Genomic DNA, 12766 nt, shown 5'->3' on the forward strand with positions numbered 1-12766 from the left:
CTTTTTAAATAACAAAAATGAGAATATTACTAATTGAAATCGAAAAAGAAATCGTTAAACTAAAAGAGACAATTGATATTTTTGATTTGTAATGATTATAAGCTTCACATAATAATAATAAATATGTATATTATAAATTAATTAATTATATTTTTATATTCTAATCAACTAACTAATTTATTTTCAATATAATATTTTTAATATGTAAATAGTTAATTTTATCTTTTCGACCTTTCAATTAATTTTATTATAATAAATCAAAATAATTGTAATTATATGATATTATAACTTTTATAATAATATGCGAGTAATAAACGTTGCCATCAATACTAATAAGTATATAATTTTATTTGGATAAAAGGTCAATTTCCCTTTTGAACTTATGTTAAGGATTAAATACATTTAATTTAAATTTTTTTAGTAAATAGCTCGCTAAACTTAAGTCTAATGATCAAATACACTTAATCTATACTTTTTAAATAAATAACTGCATGAACTTGTGTCCAAGAATTAAATACACTGAATTTAAACTTTTTTAAAAGGATGTTTAGATAATTATTATAAAAAATAAAAATAAAATTTTATTTTATTAAATTATTTTATTTTATTAATTTACTGATTCAATATTTAGTGACGCGCTGTATAAGAGCATATTTCAAATTTAAAATTTTGAATTTAATGAATTAAAAATAAAAAAGTATAAATAAGTTAAATGTTAACTTTCTTAAGTCTATAGCTTATTATTTTGGAGTCAATAAAATTTGAATTTTAAATTTTACCAAATGCGTTTTTGTACAGTAAGTCACTATATATTAAATTAGTAAATTAATAAAATAAATATTATTTTTAATTTTTATGATTCAATTAAAATGAAAACTCTAATGTTAATTTATAATTTTTTAAATTGAATATATTTAATTCTTTAACACATATTCAAAAAGTTATTTGATAAAAAATCTTAAATTAGATGTATTTAATAAATTTAACAACTATTTATAGAAAATAATTTAAATTGGATATATTTTATTTTTCACATAAATTTGGAGTTCAATTTCACCATTTGTCCAGTTTTATTTGAAAGGTATATGGTTTAACGCAAAATCAAAACTATGCAGTTTTGAGATATTTTGAAACTAAAATAAAGACATAATAAATTAGAAATCCTAATTCTGTTTTCACCTCTTCTCTATCGCTCGCAGCCTCCACGCCACTCTCTAACCTCTCAAGCCTCCACCATTGCGAACCCTCAATCGCCGGTTATCTTTCTTCAAGTCCCCACACTCGCAGCATTCGCCGGTCATCTTTCTTCAAGCCCCCACCCTCGCAGCACTCGCCGGCCATCTTTCTTCCCCAACCTCGCATCAGTCGCCGCCGGTCATATTTCTTCTTCAAACCCTCGCAGCAGTCGCCGCTGATCTCGGTATTGTTGCTTTTCTGTCTTTACCTCTTATTTTCTTATTTCGGGCATTACAAGAATCTGAATGTTCATGAAGATTGAAGTTTTACTTGAGATATTTGGTTATTGTTTGGCCTTTTCTAGAAAAGCAGCTATTATTTTGTTGTAATATTGAGTTCTGACTCAGCTATGCGCCAGTTAATAGAATTTTAGGGAGGCAATAAAGTTCCCTAAATACTCAAATTTAGTGAGTTGCAACTGAGTAGCATGTGTTGGGTTATTATTTTACTTACAAATGGGATACTTGTAGCAATTGCAACACGTATCAAAACATAGTCCTAATCTAAGTTTATTCTTTTTTTGGGTACGCCACATGATCTATACATCAATGCGAAGGTCCCCTCTTTTTCCCTACCCTGCCATTTTTTCCCAACAGGATTTATACCTGACACTTCCCAAAGGAACTCCTAAGCCTTCAAAGCCAGTGTGTCTCAAACTAAGTGAGAGTGCCGGTTTTTCTTTTCTTGCAATAATCAATGATATCTCTTAGATTTTTATTTTTTTTAACTTTCTCTCACATTATAGTACTACTGTTTATTTCATTACTAATTAAGTATGTCTACTGCTGCTTCTGGCAAAAAAATGAACACTGTTACAAGAATTTGAAGTTCTAACATGCTAAGATAGATTCTGGCACTTAACTAGGTGTGGTGCTCAACTCTGACTTGCAAAGCCTTTGCTTTTATTACAAACAAGTGTTCCAATATTATGAGAGAGAGAGATATGGTAAGCTCAATACAATTGAAAGAATTGCTGGAGAAGAAGAATAGCAAGAAGATGGAGAAGACTAATACTGAGCTATTGGAAAAGGGTATCTTGATCAAAGTTTCTATCTTCCAATCCTGCTTTTGCTTGCCTTTGTTGGATTAAATTTCTTTACTTTTCATCTTTCTAATTAAATTGCCTTAAAAGGTTTTTGGGTTTTGCTTGCAAGTCTTATAAAGTAGGGATTATTGTGTATTGGTTAATTTTGTGATATTGCTTTTCTTTTCCCTTTATTTGATGTGCGGAGCAAATTGAAAACTGTTATTATGAGACATGAAACTCTTGTAAAAATCAATTCTTGGATTTTATATCAAGTGGTAACACAATTTTGGATGCGTGCAAATCTATGGTTTTGTTGGATGGAGGGAAGGAAATCTTTCACCCTAATTAACTATTTGACATTTTTGTCTTATTTATTAATTTTTGTTGTTTCAGTAGAAAAGATGACCAAGGAAGAAGAAGAAAGTAAAAGGAACAAATTTAAGAAGAAGAAAAGAAAAGATGAGGACAAAAACATTGATCTGATTCACAAATCTGATTCTCTTGGCACTGAGGAAGAACATGGCTTGGATGAACAATATGGTGGATTAATAGATATTTAACAGTCTTGTCTTGTTTATTTGGTTTCTGACAATCTTATCTTATTTATTTGTTTTTGTTGTTTCCAGCAGAACAAATAATTAAAGGAGAAGGAAAAAGTAAAAAGAACAAGCCAAAGAAGAAGAAAAGAAAAAATGAAGTGAAAAACATTGCTCTGATTAATAACTCTGATCCATTTGGGACTGAGGATGAGGATGTCATGGATGTTCAGCATGGTGGGTTGATGGGGTTGCATGATCTATTAGTAACATTATTTGATGGTCTTGACTTGACAAGTGCTGGTATATTTCATAAATGACATCCTTTTTTCTCTTTATTTTAGGTAAATCCAAGAAATTAAAGAAAAAGAAAAAGGAACACAACACATCAAAGGAGGGTGACAATATACTGGAAAAGAGACAAGAGCCTGTTAATGATGAGGTTTATCAAATTTCTTCAGGAGAAGAGGACTGCTCAAAAGGAATGAAAAGTATGAATCTTATTTTTTGTGATATAGTGTCTTAATAATTCTGTGAAAAACTTGCAATGATGATAGTCAAGGCCATAGAAGGAAACCAAACCATATAATTTTCTCCTATCATTTGTATTAACTAAAAATCAGGCCTAGTCATCAGTCCAAATTGTTAGGGTGTATCCAATTTTTCTAATGATGTTTATAAGTAGGATCTCTATGTGATCAAGGACCGGGATGGTTTGTCTTTGCTGATGGGTATAGCAAGACATTAAGTTTATGTCATGGCTTTCCTGAACTAATAAATGGGTTTGCATAAAATGTCTGTAACAGTCTAGCCTTCTTTCCAGAGAAGGCAGCTGGAAGTGGGTGGGCAGCTGAAATTTACTTCTCTCGTTTATTCAATTATTCAAGAGATGTCAACTTAGAAAATGTCTTTTGTTAAAAGAAATGAATGAGAAAAGAAATCTATGTTCTTTCTATGCATATTCTATAACTATCTATATCTTTTATATTCTCACTTAGAACTTGCACAACAGAATGGATTACGGAATACCATCAGAGTAGAACAGGTCTGAAGGTGCTGCAACAAAGGATAGATGAGTTTATAGTTACTCATGAGGAGAAACTTGAACAGGTATATTCTTTATATCACTTTTCTGAACTAATTCTTGATTGACAACCATATAGGGCTTGTATTTTCTATTTCTCAATCCTTGAATGCATTAACATGCATTATCTAGCTCAGGTTTTCATGAAACATTTGTTGTCCCTACTCAAAAAGACGCCTGTTTAAAAATTGTGAAAAAAATTTCGATAATGGGGATCCATTTCTTCATTAATTTTATTAGAAGGTAGACACCATTTTAGGCTGTAGAGAATGTCTGTGATTCAATGCCATGTATTGCAGTATATACTTGTGCCTTTCCTCACTTTTTTCTCATTTAAATCTGTAAGTGATATGCAAGTCTCCATTATGGGATTGTGTGATCAATATCGTGTTTTTAGATTTTGTCCAAGAGATACAGTTCTTTATGGTCATTTATCTTCTTTTTGTTCTTCTTTGTGGAAAACATGCATCTTTTAGTTTCTCATTTTTCTTCTTATGGTATGGTGTAGGAAAGAAAAGAAAGAGAAGCCCGTGCTGCAGAAGATGGGTGGACAGTTGTTGTACATCATAAAGGAAGAAAGAAGACAACAGATTCTGAAAGTGGAGTTACTGTGGGTTCTGTTGCCCCAGTTGTTGCAGAGAACCAACTGGCCAAGAAGAAGCGTAAAGAAATTGTTGGGCTAGACTTCTATAGGTTTCAAAAGAGAGAAGCTCAAAGGAACGGTATGATGAAACTTGCATTTCTTTCACTCCACCATATTACAATACTGTTCTCAGAAGTACCAAATTACACTTAAAAATTTGAAATGAAATGTCTTGGTATGCAACAATAGACACACATGCGCTTGTTTGGCGATGGATGTGTCAATTACCATCCTTTGCTATCTAAGCAACTTGCTTCTTGTTGGTATCACTGGTAATTTTGTGGGTCAATCAGACTTTCTATGCTAAGTGTTAATGCAAAACTTCCATGCAGAAATCTTGGCACTCCAGAGCAAATTCGAGCAGGATCGGAAGCGGATTCAACAATTGAGAGCTGCTAGAAAGTTTAAGCCATACTGAGTGCCTGCAAAATCCATGCAAAGAATGACCCTGAGCGATAGCTTCTATGGTATCATCTTAATTTTGCAATGTCAGAAAGACGGCTAATTCCGTAGGATTTGCTACTTCTCTCACTATTTCTCACTACTCAATTTATTGGGAAAATTAGAAATTTATTCATAGGTCCTGAGAACTATTAGCAAGAATGTACAATTTTGAGAACATTAACTGAGATGGTACATAAGAGTGATTTTAAGGCTTTGGTTAATCCTAGCAGAATGATGCTTTTCTACTTGGCAATGGTTCTATTAGTCCAAAAATCAGAGAATGAATATGGGGACTGCCTTCAGGATTAATCTTACAGTTCTCTTTCCCCTTTCGGCCGTCTCTTATGCTTATTGAACTGTCCTGCATGCCCCAAGGCCTAGAATATATGGGGCAATGGGATGATGCACAAGAATGATGCTTGAAGCAGATTTTCATGATCGCGAATTCTGTTTCTGGAAATATTAATACTTCCAAGTTATTGTTTTGCATCAAACAACACATAAGATGTCATTCTTTCTTGAAATTTTAGATTACCTTTGGCTCCTGTGTAATTTCTGGGAAAGTCTTAATTATGATGATAACTTTGAATCACTGGAGATAAACCCGAGATGGAGTCTCTTTCCTTTTTAGGCAAAAGGTCTAAATGAATTTTTAAATTTTGGGTTAAAGTGAAGTAGTTTAATTATACTTTTAAAGTCTGAAAGATGTGACTAAACTTTAAACTGAAAGGTGGAATAATGATATTTTTGAAATTAATATTATTTATTTTACCACGTAATGATATAAAAAATAATTAGTTTTTATGCTAAAATAAATCATTTTTTTAAGCTTTTTAAATTTATTTTTTTTGCATTATTAGTTTTGCCTTTTAATAGATAAAAGTTATAAAATGGTCATTTTTTATTTTGTAATTAAATTATTAAAAAGTTTAAAAGTTTAATTAATTGCATTTTTACCAAAGATATAAGTTTCTGTATTTTATAACTTCAGATTGTCTTGTTAGTACAGACATAAAATCTTTTCTTTGTAAAAGGAAAATAAAAGAAATCATATCAGAAGATAATAGGACATGTAAAATAAATAATAGGACAATGAAAACCAAGTTGAACAAGCAAGTGACATTTGGATTCGAATATATTCTTGAGAAACGCCTACAATTTCGGAAAACACACTTCAGCTGGTGCAATGCATCCATATTACTTTTAGCTACCAGTTTCTTGTCCTTTCCCCTTGCCTGCTACTTTCGTTTTCTTCCCACTTCAAGAAAAGTTATCACACGCACCGATTCTCAGGCAGCTAAATCTTTTACATTTTCTTTCCGATCATCATTTCTAAATTTGAATAATACGAGCTCTTCTAATGGCAGTAGCTGATTCATGTCCCACGAGGAAGAAGATGGCCATACTAACAAATTAAGGTTTTGCTGTTTCCGTTTATGATGAAGAAACAGAAAATATAGCACATACTATTTCATTGAACGTCAAAACGCAACATTTAAGGTTGTGGAATACAAATTTAACATAGGATCCCACAGCCCATGCAGATATAAACACAACACTAGCAAGCTCAAGTAACAATAGAAGAAAAACTGAAGCAATGCCTAGAGAAGCAGAACAGTGACTGCCCTCATAATTATATAACCCCACGGCACTTTATTAAGTAAGAACAGCAAAATCAAAATACGAAAATAAAACTACGATTCCTCAACTTCCTCGTCCTTCTCATCCTCGCTCCAACAACATTTCAGGATTGACCTCGGAGATGCACAGCCTTTGATCCTCTCGAAACTGTAGTAGATGATTGATCCACCCTTTCCAAGCACTTCATAGTTCCTTCCTCCACAGGAATATCCCTTCACATCTGGAAAGAACTTCAGTTCATCGTGCACAATGTTAGAATGCAGTGCAATGGAGAACTCAGTCGGCTCAAAGCAAGCTAAAACCCTTTCTAGCAGCTGAGTCAAATTCACTTCTTCAAAGTTGTAACCCATTGACTCAAAGCTTGCATAGCTAAAACCATCTTCTGGAGTGATATGGATTGTAGAAATCGCATCCCCTTCAACAGCATTCATCGAGTAACCACATGGATCAAAATCAAAATCACATATCTCAGATTGTGGGAGGATTTTCCTTATACCAGAATCTTCAGTCATTACAGCAGCTGAACTGGTGTGTGTTTTGTAGAAAACAGATGCTCTCTCTCTGTCCAAACCAGTCATGCACATTTCAAGTGTGTAAATAGGGCTTGAGTGGCACCTCTCATCAATTGCAGCAGAGTAAACATGCCATTTTCGTGTTTCATCAGGACTACCCATAACATATGCCACACTCTCCAAACCAAGTTTGCCAAAATGGCCATCAAGGACAGCTACTTCCTCAGAGAAGCTACGATGTGGGAATGTCTGAGCACTGGGGAATATGAAGCTCCCACGAGTGTACCTCACAGAAGAAACCGAGAGTGATAGTGTATCAGCCAATTTTAGGATTGCTGGGATTGAAAGAAGCAACTTAGTAGTCCCACAAGTTTTAATCATAAGTTTGTACGGGTACACAAAGAGGCTAGATTCTGAAAGAACATAAGAGTCGACATGATCGTTCGAAAGCGAGTCGACAATGGTGCATTCAGCTGGTTTGAGAATCTCATCTAGTTGAGATTTGGACAGAGAGCGGAGGCCCATCCCTCCAGGATCAGCAAAGAAGCCAGGCTCAGAAAAGGATACCTCCAGCCTCTTTTCATAGCCTTCAAATCCAATAGGAGGAACCGACAAGGCCATATTGCCTTAAAACGAACAACAACACTAGTAAAGTAGTATGAGAGAACGAGGAAAGTAGAAAGGAAATGCGAGAAAAGACAATGATAATTCTAAGAAAGCTAAAAGGGGTTATGTCAAACTTGGGAGATCTCAGGATGGCTTTCTCACGCACTGCAAAAAGAAAACATGACATGAAATCAATAAAACCAGAAACATAACGAAATGTGAGTATAGGCAAAAATGAGTTAAAAACTGCACTCACGTTGGAGTAAGCAGCAGATCTGAATTTCTTAATTCCACCGTGAGGCCTAATGTCTTCAATGCTATAACCGAGGGGAGCTTCGTAGAACAATGATTTCTTACTACTACTACTACTACTACTAGACTTCTTCTTACCACCTTTAGATTCCATTAGATCATTCAGCCTTGCCTGCAGGATAATACCCAAGAACAAAAATCAGTACCAAAATGAAATCTAGAAAATAAACAACCAGGGAGATTAATCTACAACAATGGATATTACAAAATAACAACATTACTTGAAAGCAATTCCTATTACAATCACAAGCAAAATAACATAATTTCAGACAATTAAACACCTAAATCATTATTCTTTTAACTACAAGATGAAGCAAAACACAGTACAAAATAACAAGACGTAACAAAAATTAACAAATAGTTTTCTATAATAAAGGCCAAAGGACTTATTTATTTTTTTAGAAAAACACATTCCATGGATGTTTGGGGAAAAAACACGAAACAAGACAAGAAGAGAAAACGGAATACAAGCTTCTTAACTTCTATTAAAAAAATTGCAACATTTTCTTTTCTTAATGATATATATGAACCCAAATTTATAAGTAGTAAAAGAAAAAAATAAAAAACAATAGAACAATAATTCTCTGAAAGTGGCCTAAACAAAATTCACGGTCAGAAACAAAAGAGGTGCTCAAGATTATCTTTTTCTTTTTTGAAAGGTCAAAATTATCAAAAGAGTAAACTTGGAATCAATTCCAAAAATAATACAGAAAAAGAGGAAAAAGAAAAAAAAAAACTAGAACAAATCAAAATAGATAATTCATGCATGTTAAAGAACAACACACAGAACGCATACTTACAAAATAAATGAAGAAATTCCAATCTCAAAAATCCTAGCTCCTTTCTTTGTAACAAGGATCAAAACCCTGTAAATCAAAACCAACAAATTAAAAAACCTCAAATCAAAAACAACGACAAAAAAAAAAAAGAAATCAACAACGAACAAGAACGTATAGAAAAGAATTACCAATTCTAAACAAATCCGGGAAAAAGCAATAAAAACCAAGCAAGAACACCAATTTTTAGGGTTTGATTGGTGCAGGAAGAGAGAGAGAGAGAGAGAGAGAGAGATTTGAGATTCGTGTTCTTTCTGCTAGCGATTCTAAAGGAACGCTCTTTTCATGTGAGGTTCTCGACATGAACCTAATGCGCGTCTTTATAGAGGGGAAGGATGCGTGCCAAGGGATTTACGAAACTGCCAGACTAATGCGTTTTTTCTTTCGTTTCTTTTTTTCTATATTTGACTGAATTGCCCTTATTGCTTTCGGATTTGTTCTGCTCTTCAAAACGTGTTGGGTTGTTGGCTACGCATCATCTGCGTGACGGCTGGAAAGTGTTACACGTGTTAGGGGTATTTTGGAGATTTTATGTGATTCGTTGTGCTGTGTTTTCCTATTTTTATTTAGGATTTGAATTTATGGAAATTTCTTGAGAATGAGAGAATCCAAATCTGGAAAGCCCAATTAATGTGAAGTTATTATTAACAAATGCTCCAATTTTGGCAGGTGCTATTGTTTGGAATTTCTAATTTTGGGATTTTTATTTTAGTGACCGTAAATTTTATAAATTGTATTTTTTTATTATATATTATAATAAAATTAAAAAATTTTATCTAAGTTTAATAATATATATTATAAAAAATAAAAAAATAATACGCATATATAATTTATCTTTTAGTATTAAATGATTTAAAATACATACTCTAGTATTCTAAACTAATAAATATATTATAAATTATATATCAATTTTATATATATAAATAAATAATATATAATAAACTTAGACAATAATTTTTTAATAAAATATTATATTTTAGTAAAATACTATTTTAAAAGCAAGTAACAAGAATCAAATTTGATTAAGTTTATATTACCTTTAGTTTGTTGGAACAAAATGCAAATTGATCACTAATTTTATAACACGTGTTCAATTTAATCTTTTCTAAATTTATGAATTTTTTTAATCCAAATTTTTATATATGTAGTTCAAATTAACTACATTTAAAAAAAATGAGAAAGTGAGTTAAAAATAAAAAATATAGAAAAATCATAATGTTATTTAAAAACTATATTATAATTTGTATACAGTTAATATAATTACATACTAAGATCTATTACCACAATTATTCTCGTTGAAATCACTCTTATTTCTATCGCTCTCGGCACCACTACTACTATAACTGTCTCTTTTTACTGTCATTATTAAGAAAAAAAGTAAGAACATTATAGCAATATTTATTTTATTATTATATTTTATTTAAATATCAATATATTTTTATTTATATAAAAAATTAATTTTTTTTATTTTTCATTCTATTTATTCTCTTTTTAAATAGTGTAACTCACTCTCTCGTTTTTATAAAAGATAGAGCTAATTTAAGCTATATCTGAAAAAATTTGGATTAAAACGTCTAAAATTTTAAAAAAGAACTAAATTGAACCCGAACAATAAAATTAGTGACCAAATTAAATTTTACTCCTAATTTTTTTTATCATGCGAGATGCATAAAAGATGTTAAGACAATATTATTAAATATATGATAAAACCTTTTACTAATTTGCAAATTTTTTGAATAAACATAATCTATTTATAGTTATTTTACAATATAAAATATAAAATTATCCACTGAAAAATATTTTTTTTTTAAAAAGTTAAAAGTCTAAAGATTTGTTAAATTTGAAAACAATTAAATAAATCATTACAAAATATAGTTTTTAAGATTTAATTAAAATTAAAGATTCAAAGTGGATAAAATAAAAGTATAGGGGGCGAGATGCATACAGCTGGATCTTTTATATAATATTTAATAAATTAATAATTATATTAATTAATAGATTATGAAAATAATTTCGTTTTATAATAAATAATTAGTAATTCTACTATTTAACAATTAATAAATTTTAATATCAATTTATTGAATGGGGATATTTTAAAAGAACTAAAATATAACCAAGTAAGATTCGTTTCACTTGCCTTAATATAAAAAGATACTAATGCCTTTTTACAGTACATATATATAAATTATTGCAAATATTTACTAATATAAAAATAAGATATTTAGTTAGAATATAAATTAATTATTTTATAATATTATTTGAAAAAAAATTAAAATACCAAATGTGTCACATGTGTAAACAATGAACCGTTACAATAAAAAAACGTTTTACATTGATTTTCTAATAAAATTTAGTTAATTTTTAATTCTTTTTGACAGTTTGTTTAATTATTTAAGTGACGTTACAAGAATTAATTGTAAATAACAGTGAATAAATAAGAATAAATAAGTTAGAGAAAAACTTGTATTAAATTTGTTAAAGCTTTCTATTAGTGCTTGCGATAAATATAAATATTAAAATATAATTAAATAAAAATATTTGTTAAAAACTAAAGATATTAACAAAAAAATTATATTTGAATAAAATTTTAAATATTATAAAATTGTTGATTGTTGGTGCCTAGATCCTTCGCTTTGGTTCTAATTTTTTATAAAAATTTTAAAATTTTATTTTTTTCAATTTACTCCTATATATAGAGATAACGTAGAGCTTTATTTATTATTATTTTTTTTTACTCCAGGAGTTAAAGTTGAAAGTATAGATAACTAAACATACTTTTTTCTATCCTTTTTTTCATATGCTAAAATTCATTGTTTTAATTATTAACTAATTAATTAACTTATTTATTATGGCATAAATATTTTTTGAGCTTTTATTATTATTTGAATTTACCTAAAAAATATAAACTAAAAAAATTTATAATTTTTAAATTTATATAATGTAATATGTTGTAAACTTATTGGTAAATAATTATTTTAGATTTTTTATTACATAAATTCAATTAGTTAGTAATTTTAATATTTAATAAATTTAATTTATTGGAGATATTAATTATTAGAATTCGGAATAAAGAATTCAAACCGGTTAATCTAGAAGAAGAAAAGAAAAGCACACACGTGAGGCGGAGCAGAGGAAGGTGATGGGAGAGAATTGGATGCGGTTGATTTGAAGGGTGAATAATTAGAAAAACAAAATGAAGGGAACATACGTGGAGGAGAGGGAGCGTGAAGTCAGAACAGAAATCCAAAAGTGGAATTGTTTGTATGGTATTGGTAGTAGCAGATCATCATTATTATCTATCTATCTATCTATCTTACAGCAAATACGACACCAAGTCTGTGAGTTGTGTTTTTGTCCCTTTTCTCTATCTGTTCCTTGGCCACGCTCGTCTTGCGTGGCCTTTTTTTTTTTTTTTTTTGTGTGGCTCCCGCAGCAGCATCTTTTATTTGTGGTCCCACTCTAATCCACTTGCAATTACCACTACACCCCTTTCTCCCACTTCCCCAAATATTCCAAATTGTTTCTTTGGAGATTTTCTTTTTTAGATTTTCTTATCACGTGAATTTATTCCATTATTATTATTATTATCGTAAAGTTGTGCATTATACACACTTCTTTTTATTTTTTTACCAAATAGGTCCCTCATCAGCAAGAATTATTAAAATGAAACAAACTATAGTGTTCCTCTTGGTTTAATGTTAGCTCATATTTGAGACTATGAAACTTGAGAAAACATCTTGCCTACAATACCCAGTGAGTGGAATTGTGAAGTTAAACAACTCATTCAGTCAGCAACTCCCTCATATTCAAACCCCATAACTGATAAATTTGCAGTCAGAAATCAGTAATCAATGTTCCAAATTTGATTTCTAATCTATCATAATGGACA

At 30.4% G+C, this 12766-nt stretch overlaps 2 protein-coding genes across 7 annotated transcripts; one reads left to right on the top strand and one right to left on the bottom strand.

Annotated features, from left to right (window-relative positions):
- The first annotated feature begins 1145 nt into the window (after positions 1 to 1145).
- Positions 1146 to 5215, top strand: LOC8277357 (protein FAM133B). 6 transcript variants are annotated; one of them, XM_048374870.1, is made up of 8 exons: positions 1146 to 1420; positions 2084 to 2267; positions 2657 to 2803; positions 2890 to 3036; positions 3144 to 3290; positions 3812 to 3909; positions 4392 to 4605; positions 4859 to 5215. In XM_048374870.1, the coding sequence occupies exons 2-8, from the start codon at positions 2165 to 2167 to the stop codon at positions 4942 to 4944; spliced, it is 942 nt and encodes a 313-aa protein (XP_048230827.1). In that variant the 5' UTR covers positions 1146 to 1420; positions 2084 to 2164; the 3' UTR covers positions 4945 to 5215. The 6 variants fall into 6 exon arrangements, with proteins under 6 accessions (XP_048230827.1, XP_015578936.1, XP_015578938.1 ...); XM_015723450.3 differs by having other exon boundaries at positions 2102 to 2267; XM_015723452.3 differs by having other exon boundaries at positions 2102 to 2267; positions 2893 to 3036.
- A 1210-nt stretch (positions 5216 to 6425) lies between these two features.
- Positions 6426 to 9183, bottom strand: LOC8277308 (S-adenosylmethionine decarboxylase proenzyme). Its single transcript, XM_002525910.4, has 4 exons — positions 9009 to 9183; positions 8842 to 8907; positions 7986 to 8153; positions 6426 to 7894 (listed from the first exon to the last, which is right to left on the bottom strand). The coding sequence occupies exon 4, from the start codon at positions 7742 to 7744 to the stop codon at positions 6665 to 6667; it is 1080 nt and encodes a 359-aa protein (XP_002525956.2). The 5' UTR covers positions 7745 to 7894; positions 7986 to 8153; positions 8842 to 8907; positions 9009 to 9183; the 3' UTR covers positions 6426 to 6664.
- Positions 9184 to 12766: the final 3583 nt, after the last annotated feature.

This window comes from Ricinus communis, chromosome 5 (genome assembly GCF_019578655.1).
Source record: "Ricinus communis isolate WT05 ecotype wild-type chromosome 5, ASM1957865v1, whole genome shotgun sequence".
Lineage (NCBI taxonomy): Eukaryota > Viridiplantae > Streptophyta > Magnoliopsida > Malpighiales > Euphorbiaceae > Ricinus > Ricinus communis.

Excerpts from the sequence above, each read along its gene's own strand:
- LOC8277308 (XM_002525910.4), bottom strand. The coding sequence starts at position 7,744 with ATGGCCTTGTCGGTTCCTCCTATTGGATTTGAAGGCTATGAAAAGAGG.
- LOC8277357 (XM_048374870.1), top strand. The coding sequence starts at position 2,165 with ATGAGAGAGAGAGATATGGTAAGCTCAATACAATTGAAAGAATTGCTG. Across the intron at positions 3,037-3,143 it reads TGTCATGGATGTTCAGCATG|GTAAATCCAAGAAATTAAAG; the intron begins GTGGGTTGATGG and ends TCTTTATTTTAG. Across the intron at positions 4,606-4,858 it reads GAGAGAAGCTCAAAGGAACG|AAATCTTGGCACTCCAGAGC; the intron begins GTATGATGAAAC and ends ACTTCCATGCAG.